Here is a 19,142-nt window from a genome sequence, read left to right on the forward strand (position 1 = left end):
GTCGTGAAATTTGTTCTTTTGCTGCAGCAGTACAGTGCAATATATAAAAACTACAAGCTACAACAAGAATATATAAAAAATAAACAAACAGTTCAAACTGAGAGCAAAACAGTGGGGTAGTATCATGAGTTCATGGACCATTGAGAAACCTGATGGTGGAGGGGAAGAAGCTGTTACTAAAACATCAGGTGAGCAACTTCAGGCTCCTATATCTCCTCTGTTGGCCCTCTCTTCATTACTGATGGTCCCTTGAATGGACTCCCCCCCCCCCCCATTCATTATAACCCATTGCAAAACGTGCAACTAAAAGTTACACTTAAAATCAATTTTAGATTAAATAACAATTAAAAATTATCAAAAGCCAGCAGAAAACTTCATTTACCAATTTCAATTATCACAATGGTTTTATGCACAAAGGAAGGAAACTGTTTTCTGTGAGGTTAGCTATTTTGACTGAAATAGTTCAAAGACTAAGACCAAGGGATCCAGATGATCATACTGAAGAAACTGCACATCTGGCCCTTGAATGATCCTTATGAAATCTTATGCTGACAAGTGCAGAGATTCCAGTTAGAATGATCAAAGTAACCATAGGACCTTGGTACAGGGGCCTATTCAAGTTAAGTAAATGACAAGGAATGCATTAAGAATTAGAGGAAGGGCAGACACTGTTGTGGTCACAGAATCTGTGCTGCTTATCTAACACCAAGGTTAAGGACATCTCCCTGGAATTGGAGAGAAACCCAGGAATAAAAAGGACAAGATCCAATTACCATTGTCCTTGGAGGCAACAATAAAAGTAGGACCAACCAAAATAAACTCTCTGCTGAGGAAGTATGAAAAGTTAGGGTCTGTATAAAAATGCAGAAAAACACACATTGTTAATAACCTCTGGATTACTATGTAAGTCACTTCAAAAGTCAAAGGGTTGATAAGATCAGAGACTTGATTTAAAAAAAACTGCAGTAGAAGAAATGGGTTTCAACTTAAGGGGCTTAGGTTCCAGTACCAAGGAAGGATGGAGGTGGATTGCTTTATTTGAGTCTGGGTAGGACCCACGTCCTTGTAAGTTCAATAACCAAGGCAGTTGTAGAGAATGGACAAGGCATTAGTGTGAGGCAATGATACCAGTAAGCCTAACAGAACTGTGAAAAGGGAGGACAGAATGTACAAAAGCCCTCTAACAAATAGAATCAGAGTAGGGAAAATGGCATGGAGTCAAAATTGGCTCTTGACCTAAATGTGCATAGCATTCACAATTACTTGGACATGAATGCACTATTAGAAATAAATGCACATTTCAAAACTATTGGCTACCCTGCAACTGTGTCTGTTGCGCTGGAAACTAAATATTCTGCTATACTTAACACTTTGGAAGGATAGGCAAATAGAAAAAGAAGATGAGGTAATTTAAGATAATTAAGGATGAGATTAGTACAGTTGATTGAGAAATAATCTAGGAGCAGTAAATTAAGATACAGACTCAGTTGGGATGAAGCATGTGAAGATCACTGGTGAGAATATGCTATAGGCCTCTTAACATTAGCTATACTATAAGGCAGTGGAAATCAAGAAAGAACAGGAGCTTGTAGGAAAGGCACCACAATAATTACAAGTTTTGTCAATTGTACTTGCCCAATCTCTATAATGACTAAAGCAACCTTGAGAATGACATCATGGAATATATTCAGGACAGTTTTAGAACAATTCAGCGAATATCCAAACCACTTGAAAGCTGAACAGAGAAATGGGGCAGTTTTAATTAATGATCTCATAGCAAAGAATCCCCTGGAGAAGACTGATCCTAACATGATAAATTTCATTCAGTTTGGAATAGGAAATGCAAATGTGAAACGAACGTCTTAGATTTGATCAAAAACAATTGCAGTGGCTGAAGGCAAGACTGGCTAAAGTGGACTGGGAAAATAAAATAGATCAGCAGATAAGCATTGACACAAGTTTTAGGAGATATTTCCCCAATTTCAAAAATATACAGTACCGCATTTGAAAATAATGGCTCACGACACTTGTGGGCTGTCCCTAGCACATTATTGGACTGCGTCATCATCCAAGCAATGCTTTTCACTATATGTTTGGATGTACACGTGGCAAACAAATCGTTATTAGAAACTCAAAAGTTTGGGATAGTTAAGAAATCTAAGGATAACTAAGATGGAGAAAATACATTATCAGTGGACTAGCAAGAAATAAAAGATAGCAAGAGCTCCTTCAAGTACTATATTAAAAGAGGAAAGAATAGCGGGGGTAAATATTAGTTCCTTACAGAATGGGAGTGGGATATAATGGAGTGGCAATTAAAGGGAATGAATGTTTTGTAAGTCTTCATTGTAAAAACATCCCCATAATGCAAAATCGCCAAGAACAAAGTTGAAAATAAATCAGTGACACCAGAGATGAATGGACTAGCAAAGTAATAGAATTAATGAACAACCCTTGTGAATCCCAAGGTCTTGCAGCAGAGATACTGGAGGTACTGATTACAATGTTCCGAAGGATTCTGAAATCTGGAAAATTTCAAAAAGCACTCCAATTCAAGGAGAGAGAGAGAGAGAGTGCAAGCAGAGACCTATTAGTACTACATTCATCATTGGAAAAATTCTGTAATTCATTATTCATTGTAAAGGAAATAACAGAACGTTTAAACGTTTCACACAATTATTAGTGTATTAGTGGGCTTTGATAACCGATCATGGGACACCAATATATTTACACTTTCAAGAAGTCGTCAATAATGCAACACTTAAAAGTTGATGGCATTGAGAGAAATACATTAACATAGATGCAGGATTGACAAACTAACAGAGAATAGGGTTGCAGTAGATGAGTTACATCCAGATTGGAAAGCTGCAACAATGGGGTTGCCACAGGGAACAGTGCTGAACTGCAACTATTTACAATCTATAGTAAATGACTTGAATGGAAGGGACCAAGTATATATGTAGCCAAATTTGCTGCTAATATAGGGATAAGTGAGAAAACAAGTTCCAAGCACAATTTTCAAGTGGGTGGACAAAACTTTGGGTGATGAAGGATTGTGAAAAAATGAGAGGTTATCCACTTTCACTAGAAAATCGGAACGCTGTTTAAAACATAGAAAGGTTGTGTAGTGGAATTTAATATCCTTGTACATAAGCACAAAATGAGCACCAAGAAGAACAACTTAATGAGGTAAATGGAAAGTTGGCTTTGGTCAAATTGGTTGGAGTACAAAAATGAGGCGAGTCTTTCTACTAACTGTGTGGGAGACCATGTCTGGTTAATTGCTCTCACTTCAGAGAAGATTCACAGGGATGGAGAGGATGCCTAATGAAGAAGAGTAGAATAAATTGGGGTGTGTATGAATGAGAGGTGACTTTATTAAAACACAACAGGGTCTGTGGCATTCTGTCAAAGCAGATGTTGAGAGAAGATTATCTTTAGTAGAGAAATGTAGAACAAGGGGGCATAATTTCAGAATAGGGAGATACCCATTTAAGGGAGTAAGAATAAATTCCCTCTGAGGGACACGAATCTTTAAGGTTCTCTATCTCAGGAAATAAGTATATTAAATCATTGAATCTTCTCAAGGGCAGGGATTCCCAACCTTTTTTATGCCATGGACTAATACCATTAAGCAAAGGGTCTGTGAACCCCAGATTAGGAGCCGTTGCTCAAGAGTGACATGGTTTTCTGATTTACGTGGAAGTCAAGAGTCATGGAAAACCCAACGGGAAAGTGAGTTGACACCAAGATCAAATCAATTACAATGCTATTAAATGTTGGATCAGGTTTGAGGGGGTTACATGGCATACTCCTACTTGGACTGCTAGAAAGGGCTAGATAGAATGGACCTGGAGAGGGTGTTTCCAATAGTTGGGCAGTCTAGAAGCAGAGGGTACAGCCTCAGAATACAAGAATGTCTCTTTACAACAGAGGAGGAATTTTAGCCAAAACGTGGCAAATCTGTGGAATTCATTGCTATCGACTGCTGTGAAGGCCAAATCATTGGGTATATTTAATGTGGAAATTGATAGGTTCTTGAATAGTGAAGGTGTCAAAGGTTACAGGGAGAAGGCAGGAGAATGGGGTTGAAAGGGAAAGTAAATCAACATTGACTGAAAGGTGGAACAAATCTGATGAGTGAATTAGCCTAATCTCACTCCTATGTTGTAGATCTATTGCTTATAATATTCAATGGCTTTATTATTATTATAGAGTGCCATTCTGGGAATTATCCTTTTGACTAGGAATCCAACTGGACCTATCACAGTCCTTTCTGGTTACTACAGGAGGTCACAAAGATCAGGTATCCTGTGGTGAGTGACTCACCTTCCATCACCCCAAAGCCTTTCCACAATTTGCAAAGGCACACATTTGGAATGTGACTGAATATTTTCCACTTGTCTATAGAAGTGCACTTCAGAACACCAGAACAATCAGCCTGGCACCCTACCTGCCACCAGCAGATTTACCATGGCACATACAATCTATAGCATGCACTGCAGTTACTTGCCAAAGCTCCTAATCAGCAGCTCACACATCGCATAATGGAAATTTTAAAAAAGCACTACCATAACCTGTTACTAAGGAACTAGTTACACTGAAGATATTAACTGCAGCAAGTAGCTACAAGTCTCAGATGTACTTGAAATTCAAGCACGGCAAGCCATGAAAGTTCAGATCTCTCAAGCTACAAGGAGTCAGCTTGTGTGAGCTCGTTCCTTCTTTGAAAGTTTACTCTACTCTGCTAAACGTCTACTAACAACTCCTGCTGGTCCAGAATTCTGGCAAATCAGGAAAGTGCTCAATTATGGGTGCCACATATAAAAGCCTCATTTTTTCGCTACTGCTCTTTTTACCTCAATTATTTAACTTAAAAGGATTAGCCAAGTATGATACATTGCCTAAGTTCAATTGGTTGGCAAGACATTAGTGTATTAAAAGATTTATTCTCCCTCCAAGGGTCCCATCACCAGGTGGTCATATTAATCATAGCAACAAGGAGGAATATTTGCCTCCAGGAATAACCAAAGCCCAGAAATGCAGAGCTATGAGACAGACAACTACACTTACATTAGGTTGCTTCTTTCGGTCTGACCTTTAACCTGTACCATACAGTTTAATGTAAACCCACCAGGTGAATGGGATGTCTCCTTCTTGGACAATGCAATGGCAGCCTTCAGGTCCTTCTCATAAAGCTTGTCGTCTGATTCCTCGCTGCCAAATAAATAAGAACATGTGCCAATACAAAAACTTCTCGCGTAGTTACACTCCACAAAAATATAAATAGCCACAACTTATTCCAACTTTGACAATGGTACACTATATCAAAGAAGCAAGTCTTCAGCTCTAGTAACAAATCAATGCAGAATGAGGTTTTAAATTGTCAATGTCCAATTGCTGCTTGCTCATTAAATCCACCTATGCAACTTGGGTGGTCTCTTTTGTTGCAACTGAAGGCAAGAGCTCACAGTGATCAACCCATCCAAGATACCATTCCTGTCATTTTGAATGCAAACTTGTGCCTCAAAGAAACAACAGCTTGTTTATCAGCACTGCTGCTTTTCTGTACACCAAATGAGTTGAAGTTCGAAATTAAAAGTACTTTTAAACACCCAAACCAACCCACGTAAAGCAAAGCTTCAGAAATGTATTCACTTAAACGACAGACTTTTAAAACAAGAACATAGAAAATGAAGAGAATCTGATAAAAGCTACCTTTCATCCCGTGCATTTTTTGCAGACTTTCTTTTGTTTTTTCCTTCCCTGGGGGACGCTCGTGCTCTCTTAGCCGGAGGGGGTGAATCTCTTCCATAGGCTTCATCTGCAAGCAGAAATCCTGTTTAATACTCCAAATTTTTCCAATATCCCAAAAATCAGTACAAAGAGGGTGATGCCAAAGAGTGTAGTTGAGGTGGGTACAATCACAACACTTACATGACATTTTTTGGATTGGAAGATAAATGGATTGGAAAGTTTGAAAGAGAAATGAGCTGAATGGGACCAGGTCAGGCAGGCTCCCTGGTTAGCACGTGTTGGCTGAGATGCTGTATAATTCTATGATTGTGATACATGGCCATTCTGAGGGGGAACAGCAACATCATCCAAAAAGCAAATGTGCTTTAGTTCCATTAGTTCCTAGTAAAGTATAAGTATGCCACAGAAGGAAGAAAACATGGAAAAGATAATGTGGATGTAGAAAAAAACCTGTAGAATGGAAATTTATCCAGACTGCAACAACGAATTGCCGGCACATCCTTTTAATGTTGCATTGCATTTGGGTTACTTTGTCACAATTGCCTGCAGTACCAGATATTTGGTACATTTAATAAAAGTGTCCAATGATACATGGAGATAGAAACTATTACCATAATGAATGTAGTCACTTGGTCTTACACAACTTGCATCCAATTCCAGAAACACAGAAGTAAACTGAAAAAAGTCTTGAAATGATGATAATCTAATTTCACACAGTAAGCTGCTGCCGCATCTCCAGTGAGCCAAGCTCAGTAAGTCAAAGGGCCTGTTTCAAAGTCATGCGCCTATATGAATTGTAGAATGAAATGAGTGCTCACTCTGAAGAGTTGCAATCATTTGCCAAACCAATGTAAATGGAGCAACAGGAACATGTGAAGGCAAAATAAGACTGCAAACAATATTGGTTAAGTTGAGCGACAAATTAGCAAAACCCAAAGATGTCTTCAACATTTGTTTTATGACTGCGAAAACAAAATAGACTTGTAGCTATGAACTATCTTCCATAACTACGGAGACCCAAGATACCTAATGTCAATGAAATGATCACTGTTACAATACTGGAAACTGCTGTCCACTTTTGTTTGGAAGTCTGAACCAGTGATTATACCCCAATGACCCACACCTGCTCCTCTGAGGACATTGAATTTAATTGGAATCAGGGTTCACAAGGCAGCAAAGCCCCTTGCAATCTTAATAAGTAAACACACAATATGCCAATCAGGATAATTAAACACAGGCAAAGAGCCAAACTAGAATAGCATGTCACAAACACAAATAAAACTTATTTCTATGCACTTTCAATGAAGTGGCTGCATTGAAGCACAATCAAAGGATCTCAGGCATATTTTATCTCCTTGCCCAGTTTTGAGGTCAATGATTGTGCAACAGTGCAATGCTGTTGAGATTACTTAGCTTGATATAAATCAGGAGCCAAACCCAAGAACCATCTGACTTGTGTAATCAAAGGAATAAAATACAGGTCTTGATTTTTTTTGTGGTGACATATTTCAAAATTGTTTAATATAATTTCCAGTACACAAGAGTAAAGGGGAATGAAATATTTGTTACCCTGGGCCCACAAAAAAAAAAAACAAGCACAAGATGGCTGATTGTATGTCCATAATGTGAGACTAGACACAGGAGTGTCTGTAATCAAAAACACGTTGGTGATGGATCTCAAAAGAGAGTTTATTGAATGCCTACGAGATGGCTTTTTAAGAGTAGTTTGTTGTTGAGTCTACTAGGGGATCAGCTATACTGGACTGGGTGTTACGTAATGAACCGGAGGCGATTAGGGAGCTTAAAGTAAAAGAACCCTATTACCAGGGAGGAGGTGCTCAATAAGCTGAAAGACCTAAGGGTACACAAGTCAGGTGGGCCAGATGAACTGCACTCAAGGGTTCTGAAAGAGGTAGTGGTAGAGATTGTGGAGGCATTAGTAACAATCTTTCAAAAATCATTGGACTCTGGCATGGTATCAGGGGATTGGAAAATTGCAAATGTCACTCCACTCTAAGAAAGAAGGAAGGCAGCAGAAAGGAAATTATAGCCCAGTTAGCCTGACCTCAGTGGTTGGGAAGATGTTGGAGTAAATTGTTAAGGATGGGGTTATGGAGTACTTAGTGGCACAGGACAAGATAGGACAAAGTCAGCATGGTGTCCTTAAGTGAAAATCCTGCCTGACGCACCTGTTGGAATTCCTTGAGGAGATTACAAGTAGGATAGATAAAGGGGATACAGTGGATGTTGTACATTTAGACTTTCAGAAGGCCTTTGACAAGGTGCTACACATGAGGCTGCTTACCAAGTTAAGAGTCCATGGTATTATCGGAAAGTCACCGGCACGGTAAGACGTTGGCTGATTGGTAAGAAGCAGCGAGTGGGAGTAAAAGGCCGCCAGTGACTAGTGGTATTCCGCAGGTGCCAGTGATGGGACTTCTTTTTATGCTGTTTATCAATGAGTTAGATGATGGAATAGATGGGGTTTTGTTGCCAAGTTTTCAGATGAGACGAAGATTGCTAGAGGGGCACTTAGTGTTAAGGAAATACGTAGGCTGCAGAAGGACTTAAGACAGATTAGGAGAATGGGCAAGACTGTGGCAAATGAAACACAATGTTGGAAAATGCATGGCCATGCAATTTAGAAATAAATGTGTAGACTATTTTCTAAATGGGGAGAAAATTCAAAAATATCAGATACAAAGGAACTTGGAAATCCTTGTGCAGAACACACTAAAGGTTAACTTGCAGGTTTAGTCAGTGGGGAAGGCGGCAAATGCAATGTTAGCATTCATTTCAAGAGGTCTTGAATACAAGAGCAGGGGCGTGATACTGAGGGTTTATAAGGCACTGATGAGGCCTCACCTTGAGTACTCTGAACAGTTTTGGGCTCCTCATCTAAGAAAAGATATGCTGGCATTAGACAGGGTTCAGAGGAGGTTCAAAAGGATGATTCAGTAAATGAACAGGTTATCATACGAGGAACATTTGATAGCTCTGTGCCTATACTCACTAGAAGTTTGAAGGATGGGGGGGCGAGTGGGAGGGAAACTCATTGAAACTTCCCTATGTTAGAAGGTCTAGACAGAGTAGATGTGGAAAGGATGTTTCCCATGGTGGGGAAGTTTAGGACAAGATGGCATGCCTTCAGGATAAAGGAGTGTCCATTTAAAACAAGAGATATGGATAAATTTCTTCAGCCAAAGGGTGGGGAATTTGTGGAATTTGTTACCACAGGCAGCTGTGGAGGCCAGGTCATTGGGTGTATTTAAGGCAGAGATTGATAGGTTCCTGATTGGACACGGCATCAAAGGTTAAGGGGAGAAGGCCAGGGAGTATGGCTGAGGAAGGGGGAAAAAGGATCAGCCAATGATTTAATGGTGCAAACTCAATGGGCCAAATGGCCCGATTCTGCTCCTATGTCTTATGGTCTTATAAGATGACTTACAGGAACTGATAAAATAGTGATGGGGGGGTGTGAAGGAGTCAGTAAGGGTGGAGGTGTTGATCAGCCTTACTGCTTGGGAAAGTAACTCACATTCTATTGACATTTATTTGTTAAATTGGCGTAAATATAACATAACTTTTGCTCATAGTAAAAAGAACCAAACCAGTAGCTCCCTCTCCGAAGTACCTCACATCAATGCTTTTAGATTGGACATCAAAATAATGAGGGGCATGAGGTTCTCGTACTTACCCACTTTATTGCAAAACAAAAATATATCTTGGCCAGTGTATTGGAAAACAAGTGATTTTTAAACTATGAAATCACTACAAACAAGAACATAATGACTGAAGATACACCCTCACAAGAGTGGAATCCCATTACATTTAAAAATTCTGTACTTTACTCTTTTCCTTGATATAAGCATGTCTACATTGTTAGAAGTGTCCTTTTCTTGGATGAAACATTAACTACCTGTTTTGGAAATTGATAAATCTATCCCAAGATACTTTTTATTGAAAAAAACAGAGGAACTGCTCTTCTGGAGCCATTCCTCCACATCAAGTGAATCTCTTTTTCTAAAATCTCATTTCTGTTTTCTAATTGCTTTCTGTCATGATTTCATATTAAATATTCTAACTTGCACTTTGTTTAAATTGTGTACATCAGTGAGAATCTTCAAATAAGATTACTGACACTGATTTAGATGCATGCACATCAATCATGTTAAATAGGAATAAAATTGGTCAAAATGCCTGATATGACTTTTAAAAGGACAATGACAAGAACTATAGATTAGAACCACAATTCATTTTACATAAATAACCCAGCTAGGAAACTATCAAACTAGTGATGAGAGTCACTTATCTAATACAGACGCTACTTCACTTGTGTTATCCTGAAAGCAACTGGTCATTTCAATCTTTTCTTTTATCTACCGTGCTAGAAATCCCAAAGAATCTCAGGACTACAAGAGCAATGAAATGGAGCAATCGTGCTCACTTTTAGCTAAGCAGACTGTCTAAAATTAATCTGAGTCTCTGAATTCAAAGCACAAACAACACTGATATCCAAGATCACGTCAGTGATGATCATGGTGGTACTCTCCTTGTGGATAGGGCAATGGAGAGTTAGAAGTCCATACGATCTGATCTGATAACTCCATTGCATAGTTCAAGACTGGTAAACTTTCACGTGGTCTTTTTCAAATGAATTGTTACAGCTACCTGCTGGATGTATAATTGCAAAACCCATTGCACTATTCAGAGATGAGCAGAACAGATACGGCTTGACAATGATTAAACAGTTGTTCATCGTGAAAGCTGAAGTCTCAAACTTTTATGTGGTTGATTGCTGCTGCCAAATCCAATGCGTGCTGAGGCAGGTGGTGTGTGAACAACAGATAGGATTCTGTTTACAGTAGCTTAGGTTTGGATTTTAATTCAATGGAGAACAGTGCAAGAGAAAGATGCAATTTTAAAAACAATTTACTTTCTTTTAAATTACTTACTATACCTGTATTTTATATTGTTACATTTTGATATTTTAAAAATTGCACTAAAAATCCTGACACAGTCAAGCATTCAAGATGTCCATTCAGCCTGGGGTTTGGTTTAATTGATCATCAAAACATTTCTGTGGGATTTAAGATCGAAAAGACCCAACAATCAAAGCAAGTTTCTATTACGGATTGTTGCCAAGGGATTGGCACAAAACTAGACCACTTTAACAGGAAGGTGGACGACAACTATCCAAAGTCAATGTGTTGCATTTGGGACCCAGATGTGTGAAAATTAGATGTTGCCTTATTATAACAGGTAATTCCAGCTATCCAGGATACAGGAAAGTAAGCCTATGATCATGTACATAGAGATTTAACCTGAACTCCCAGGCTTATTAATGATTGCATTAATTGTTCAAGAAATAAGAACAAGATAAACTTAACTTTTAAAAGTATTGTATATTTGTTTCCAAACAAAACAAAACCTGCAGATGCTGAAAATCCAAGCAACACACACACACAAAGTGCTGAAGGAACTCAGCAGGCCAGGCAGCATCTATGGAAAAGAATATAGTCTCGCCCTGAAACACCGACTGTACTCCTTTCCATAGATGCTGCCTGGCCTGTCGAGTTCCTCCAGCATTTTGTGTGTTACTTAGTTTTGTTTGTGTTTTTTTTAAGCCCACAAAAACTACTTGGTTATCAGATCTACTAGGCTTTAAATTGAACTCAAAAATATTAGATGCATGTACACAATTTTGTCCTTTAAACTTCTCTGGGCAATCTTGATAGGAGTCCTTTAAATAAAATCTATCAAATTTCCATCCAGGCCCTTGTACATAAGCTGAAGTAATGAAGGACAATCTCCAATATTTTGTTGTTTGTTGCAAAGAAGCACCCTGAATTACAGCTTAACAGCATGGTGGTTAGCACAATGCTTTACAGTGCCAACTGTAAGATTGAGATTCAATTCCTGCCACTGTCCATAAGGCGCTTGTATGTTCTCCCCGCGCACCCTCATGGGTTTTCTCCGGGTAATCTGGTTTCCTCCTACATTCCAAAGACATACAGTTTAAGGTTAGTGAGTTGTGGGGATGCCATGTTGGTGCTGGCAACACAATGACACTTGTGGGCTGCTCAGCACAATCAGCTGATTTGTTTACACAAATGACATTCTCCAATGCACATTTTGATGTACATTTGACAAATAAAGCTAATCTAATCTATTTGCGCTTGGAGAGGCAGAGAAAAAGGCTGTGGGCAAAGGGTGATAGAATCATGTGTAGTCATGACGCTCTGTCCTCTCCCACTGAGTCCCATCTGGTCCACAAAACCCCAACTGATCCAAGTTTTTCTGTTTCAGCTCCCATCTCAGCAGACACTGTAACCAATCAAGGATTGCCCATTTTCAAATCTACTGCCGTGGACACTTCCATTAAAATGACTTGTGTCTCTGCAAACTACCACTCTCACTCTCCTTGAACATGGCCCTCAGCCTTATGCGAGCTTCGCCCACATTGTAACAGCTCCTCCTAGCTCTACCTGGATACTTTTTATGTTACCCATCCTACATTCACTCACAAGTGAGTTTGCATTTCTTTGCAATACAACAATGTGAATACTAATACCGTTGTCAACAGTACACAAACACCTTCATCATCAAATCCCCCAGATATATGATTGCACAACTCCTCACCATTTAAGCACCTGTTTTAAGTTCCTCCAGCAAGTGGCTAACTGTTCAACTATCAATACCTGTGTAGCCCCTTCCCCAAACCTTTCTGCTTATCATTCACTTTCAACATTCCTTAAACAGCAAACTACTTTTAGAGAAGTCCGGACTGGCAAACTTTAAAGTCATTGACATGAGATAGACTCCAACAAAACTAAGTTTTAAAAAACCATGTACAGTAAGAAATGGGTGGCGGCGTGAAGATACATCTCTACTACAGGAAGACATTCCTTCCTTCCACTAGCCTGCAAATCACCCTTGGGTGAGGTATTGCACCTGGTTAGCCCCATGATCAGGGTCACATGAAACCATGGGAGGTGGTGGTAGATGGTCATATGAGCAACTAACGTATATCATATGTCCTGGTCATGCAACCACTGACGCCAGGCAGCCAATCTCTGAAGAGTATTGATAATAGCTGAAGACTCCTGTATTGTAAAGACGTTGCCCAAAAATTTGAGACCATGATCACCCATGTCATGCAAGACGACACAATGATGATAACAGTATAAAAATAAAAAAACCTAGAATTTATTAACAGCCTAGATTTTATTCATACTGCTTTGAAACAAGGTAGCAATGGACCTCTTATTTAACTTGCAGTTGTTTGTTCCTCGTGATACCCGTTTCACTGTATAATCTACTAGCGGTCACCTTCAGCTGGCATCATCCAGAACTCAGCAGAAACTCAAATGTTTTTAAGAAAGCATCTTAAATGTCAAACAACAGGAATTCTGCAGATGCTGGAAATTCAAGCAACACACATAAAAGTTGCTGGTGAACGCAGCAGGCCAGGCAGCACATGCTCTGTCCTATTCTGAACAAATGGAATGTCATCATCTTAAAACTTCTTCCAAAAACAACTCATCCGAAGGGATGAACATTAAGAACTTCCGCTTGCTTGATTTATGGCATATTATCAAATCCCACCCACAAAATCTTGACGCTGTCAACCTGTATATTTTTTTCTGCAAATTCTGAAGTTGTATAAGACAATAGTGAGGCTTAATATGGAGTAGTGTGTGTAGTTTTGGTCACCTCCCTATAGGAAAGACATAAATGAAAGATGCAAACATGGTTGAAAGAGCACAGAGAAAATTTACGGGAGTGATGCCATGTCTGGAGGAGCTGTGTTATAAGGAAAGATTGAATAAGTTAGGGCTTTGTTCCTTGAATGTAAAGGATGAGAGGAGATTTAATAGAGATATACAAAATTACACGTGGTATAGATAGGGTAAATACAAGCATGCTTTTTCCACTAAGGTTGGGTGAGGCAACCAGAGGTCAAAGGTTAAGGGTAAAAGATGAAATGTTTAAGGGGAGCATGGGGGAAACTTCTTCACTCAGAGGGTTGTGAGAGTGTGGAGCGAGCTGCCTGCGTAAGTGGTGCATGCAAGCTCAATTTCAACATTTCGGCCTCAGGTAGAAGGAGGTGAGTTATATAGCTCTCGTTACATGCAAGTGCAGTTCAACTCTGAGTGATCATACAGAAAGTCTGAAGTTAATAACTCATGTCCTTCTACTTTAGGCCACGAACTTATCAATCACCCTTGCTGTGGGCCACTTTCTGGAGGTCCAAGAAACCGACTTCTACAAAGAAAGGATCTGTATGCTCCACGACCGCTGGACTAAGTGTGTAAATGTAGGAGGGGACTATGTTGAAAAATAAATGTGCTAGGTTTTCTAAAATTGACTCCTTCTACCTTAGGCCACAAACTTATCAATCACCCCTTGTATTTGCACAGTTTCTTGTATTTTGCACATTGGTTGTCTGTCTGTCCTGTGGGTAGTCTTTCACTGATTCCATTATGTTTCTTGGATTTACTGTGCATGTCCACCAGAAAACAAAACTCAGTGTTGTATACAATAACGTATCTACTCTGATAATAAATTTACCTTGAATTTGATCTATATGAAAGGAAACAGAGCCTAAAATTGGACACTGTAGGCAGAATGTAACTCATTAGCTTTACACCAATGCCTTGTACTTGATCAAACTTTTGGCATAATGACTTGATGTTGCTCAGCATCAAATTTCATTTGATAATCACTCTAACATCATGGGATGTTTGTGATGTTAAATGTGACGTTACGAGTGCAACTTCCAGTTGAGCTGATGACAATATGAGTTAGCATATTTAAGAAATCAGTGAAGTACGCAAGGCAAGCTACTTAAAATTACCTGGATTTCATGCACAGTACATACCATCAGAGTCTTCAAACTGGGAGTAGTCAATGACCTTCCTATTCCTGAGAAACAGATAAATTAGTTACTACAAATCCACTTCTACTAAAATAGCTTTAATCATAGAGAAATTTAAAGATTGGCATTAAACTTTCAAAACATTGTACAACTTACACATCAGGAGTTTTTAAAAGACAGGTTGCTACAAGCATGAGCTTTAGTCTATAATACTTCTCAGCTTTTCCTGGCAAGAATAATATTTGCAGAGGGACAGGTAAAGCGCTGTTCCTGGTTAGTGGGGGTGGGTGAGAGAAAGGAGGATTGGTATTGAGGACGAGAAGACGCAGAGTAAACAAAATGGAAACTACTGCAAGTTAAAATAAAACTCCTTCTGTCAACAGTTCTATTTGCCATATTACACTACATGGCAAAAGATATCCTGCCAAAATTAAAATGTTACTGCCAAACTACTGAAGTAACATTAATAGCCTGTTGGTACCTCAAAATAAACCCATGTCCACTGTATTTGGCCCCGTCAACTGAAAACTAAAGAGCATTTGATTTTATGACTGTGAACCCTACTCATTCTCCTCCCAAACAATCCAATACCAAAAGAAAGCTGCAAATACAAATTTCATCTACTTTAATTGACAAAAATTCTTCACAGTCAGTTCCAGGAAGTTTATTAATTGTAGTAACTCCCATTACTTGGCTTCTAAATTTATTTAGTTCACAAAGGATTCAGAAAAGTCTCCGGAATGCAGACTCAGCATGAACCTATTCACTCCTCCAACCTCCTACAAATCATGACTTTTAGAGGACAGGATTCAAAATGGAGATGACTCTGCTAAATACACACTGCAAAGAGAAACAGCGCCCAGGTGCAAGTTTAAAGTGACTCTTGCTGAAATTGTACTTAAGCCATTTGCAGACCATGCTGAAGCAATCATAATTTACATCACAGGAAATTGGAAGGAAAAGTCTAAACAGTGGTTACCATAGATCATGCATCAAGGAAAAACTAGATTTAACAGTGTCAGAGAATTTAGATTAAGTTGAACTGTTAACAATGCCTGCAGAGTGAATACACAACTCACTCACAGGTAAAACTGGGACAGATGGGGGACTATAAATTAAAAGTCAAGTTAATTGCGCTCTGGAACAAAAAAATCCATGGAAAGGAAGTGCATCGGCATGTGAAGGGGCCCCAGCAGGGGTGAGGGGGAGGCAGCAGGGAGGGGTCAAGAACAGGGAAATAAGGAAGAGGGGCAGTAAAGGACTGGAGGGAAGGGGGTGTGCCAAATGGTGGGGGAAGGGCTCTATGGATTGAGTGGTTGGAGGCAACAGGGAGAATGGGGTCATGGTGAAGAGGTGGAATACCAGGGAGGTGGGTAGCGCCACACGAGAGGACATGGAGAGGTCCACGGGGATGTGTCACTGGGAGAAAGGGCAAGTGGTGGTTCAGGGTGACCTGGGGAGCAAGAAAGTGGGTGGAGGGAGCAAAGGTGAGTACAGAGGATGCAAGGTGTGGGGGTGAGTGAGTACATATAGTAGGGAGGTTGCAAGCAAAAGCAGTGTAGGGGAAGGAGTGCTGGTGCTGGAGAATAGTGCAGAATAGAGATGCAGTAAGTGGTAGCTCAGGTGATAAGACGTGCAATAGAGGGGGTGGGTGGAGAATAGCATAGGAGACAAGTTGCGAGGGGACAGGGTGCAGGTGGTGGAGATGGAGGATAGTGGGAGATATAGTGGGGAGTGAGAGATGAGCTAAGGGGGGAGTGCAAGAGATAGTGGGGAGTGGGAGAAGAGCAAAAGAGAGGGTGGAAGAGATAGCTTCGCAGATAAGGAGTGGGTGCGAGAGGCGGGCTTCAGATGTACGGGTGCAGCGTCATTGGTTGGGAGGTGCACAAGAGAGGTGGACGATGGGGTGTTGGGTGCGGAGATGGAGTGATGTTTGCAGGAAGTAGGGTAAATGTGAAGGCAGCAAAGGGTGAAGTGTACAGGAAGGCGTAAGAGGAGCTAGGGGTGGGTTGTACTGGAAGAAGTTGGGGGGCAGGGATGATTTGGAGGTGTGAGAGGTGCTGGGTGTGTGGGGGGGAGAGGGGTTGGGAATTGCAATCGGTAGTTGGTGGGAGCAGAGGAGGGACACAGAGAGTGGTGGGGTACAGGAGGTCCTGGGTGTGAGGACAGATCGGGGTGGAATGCAAAGTGGGCGTGTACGTTGTGCAGAAGGAAGGTAGGGTACAAGAAGTAGGAGATTAAGGGAGTGTAGGTTCAGGAGGCTGGGGTGGAATGCAGCTGGCGGTGTAGAATGTGCAAGAGGAGAATGCTGGGGTGCAGCTTGATCGTTACATGTGGTGTCGTTGGGATGTAAGGAGTGTAAGATCGAAGGAGTAGGGTGCATGAGGAAGAGGTGCAGGAGGCGTTGTGTTGTGGAGAAATGCAGGGCAGGGGTGCAGGCTGTGCAAGAGGAGGGGGCGGGGTGGGGGGTGTGAAGGGAAAGGATCCCGCCACACGAGGTCGGGCCGCCGCCGCCTCTGCAGACAAACTCAACGCGCAGCAAACCGACCTGACAGGCCTCGACATCTCTCTTCGGCGGCGGTGGCGGCGGGGCTTTCGGAGAACGACACCAGAGTCTGACGAGCCCCTCCGTTTTCCTGGCTGGTTATTTTACCCTCCCCCCCCCCGTCAGAATAAAATCCCCTGAAAACACGTAGGCCTCAGGCTCCGACGCACGCAAACGGTCGGGGGGAAAAAACGACCAACTCCGCGTTTTGTCTGAGATAATCTTCTGGAAGGAACAAAACAAATAGTTCGAGAAGGGGGATAAAAATCCGCGGTGGGCGTGGCAAATCCGATGATACCTCTTTTAAAACAAAAAATGGGTAAATTGGACAGAACCCCCTTAAAAGTGGGAACGGGCACGGGAGATAAAAGAGCCAAATACTTCCAGGGCAACCTACCCTGCTGGCCCACCAGCGCCCGCCCACCTCTGCGCAGTTCTACACTGTTATTGGACGATCTGCCTAGACTGTCCTACGATTGGTGCGTTTGAAAAACAACCGGGACACCGATGGGCGGACGTCTCCGTCCGTCAAGTCGGTCAGCACGTTAGGTTGCAGCTCGGCCTGGCACAGTCGGAGGGGGCGGGGTGAGCGGCTTCCCCGCCGCGTTTCTCCCCTGCAGATTCGTCGCGCTGTCGTCGTCGCCGCCCGTTAGCGGAGATCCGAATATCGGGCGAAGGAACGGCAAGCATCACGCCAAATGTTTAACCTTCTTCTCCCGCCTATTCCGACCAAAGGACAAAACCAGCACTTGAATCGCTGCACGGCAGAAATTTGCGGTTTCGCAACGACACATTCGCCTCACGGATTTACTACAATGGCTTTTATTAAATACGCAAAGTACTCGCCAGTGACCTAATTACCCTTGGGTGCTCACCTCAGGCAAGATTAAATTAATTTTGCGCCCCATCCTGGTCCGAGGGGTGTCACGAGAATTTGGCGGCAAAACCCTACACCATCTTGGTGCAAAGTCCGGGAAGGCGCCTTGAAGTTTAAAGTGTCCTTACCTCCGCTCCGACCTTGCAACTATCGCAGCAAACATAGCACGGTTATATACCACGTGGTATTCAGCAATGGATGGTGGTGCAGCAGTCACTCAAGTTCAATGTGCTGTTCTCTTGAGGGGTTCACTATACCACTTGCTGATCACCACAGGACTTAATGGAGAAACGCCAATGCGTGACTTTGTTTAATATGCACAGGTAGCCGTCATACAGCCGTCATACAGTCCTTGACGGATCTTGGTCAGGGTCCAGTGGCGTGGAATACAAGATGACCCTGCATCCCTTCACCACCATTGTAATGGTGTCATCGTCTTCCTCCAGCTCCACCTTTGATGTCTTGGTTGGCTCTAGTCCCTACCCAGGGCTAAGCACCAGATGGTTAAACTCCTTATAGCAACACTCGCAGGATCTCTGTCACTCACAAGCCTCTCCACTGCAGCAAGGTGACAAGTCTTGCATTGTCCCATTTCATTGATAATGTTCAAATAATACATTAAAAGCACAACCATTCCCTCTTTTGCAATCAGATTACTCAATCTGGCCAACTCTTAGAACACTGAACAGTACAGGCCTTTCAGCCCTCAAGGTTATTTGGCACTCAAAAGTGTTTAATTGGACTGTCAGCCAAAATCAAGAGCAATGGGCAACCTTAGATTGTGGAGTTACTACAAATATTTGATGGATCTCCCTTCTTGTAGGAAAGCTAAAACCTGCCGATGATAGAAATCTGAAATAAAATGAAAAATATTGAGGACACAGTAGGTCAGACAGCAACCACAGAGAGATGATGTTTCAGACTGCTGCCAGCTCAAGCTACCTTATCCTACATTTCATGAATTGGATGGTTAATACCCGGGCAGTTGAGTCTTTTAATCAGTGCTGGCTCCAAGTTAAGGAATGGCTTGCTTTTAAAATTCTCACTTTTCAAAACATGCCTGGGCTTTGTACTCAGTGCTC

The 19,142-nt window shown here is 41.4% G+C and overlaps 1 protein-coding gene across 2 annotated transcripts in view; it reads right to left on the reverse strand.

Annotated features, from left to right (window-relative positions):
• nucks1a (nuclear casein kinase and cyclin-dependent kinase substrate 1a) overlaps nucleotides 1–17,591 on the reverse strand; it is a 44,445-nt gene extending 26,854 nt beyond the window's left edge. For both annotated transcript variants that reach the window (XM_072278865.1, XM_072278864.1), the window contains exons 1-4: nucleotides 17,187–17,591; nucleotides 14,642–14,685; nucleotides 5,719–5,824; nucleotides 5,135–5,217 (exon numbers count right to left, since the gene is read on the reverse strand). In XM_072278865.1, coding sequence (XP_072134966.1) covers nucleotides 5,135–5,217; nucleotides 5,719–5,824; nucleotides 14,642–14,685; nucleotides 17,187–17,203 — 250 coding nt within the window. In that variant the 5' untranslated portion in view covers nucleotides 17,204–17,591. The remainder of the gene's footprint in view (nucleotides 1–5,134; nucleotides 5,218–5,718; nucleotides 5,825–14,641; nucleotides 14,686–17,186) is intronic.
• Nucleotides 17,592–19,142: the final 1,551 nt, after the last annotated feature.

The sequence above is a fragment of the Mobula birostris genome, chromosome 14 (genome assembly GCF_030028105.1).
Source record: "Mobula birostris isolate sMobBir1 chromosome 14, sMobBir1.hap1, whole genome shotgun sequence".
Classification (NCBI taxonomy): Eukaryota; Metazoa; Chordata; class Chondrichthyes; order Myliobatiformes; family Myliobatidae; genus Mobula; species Mobula birostris.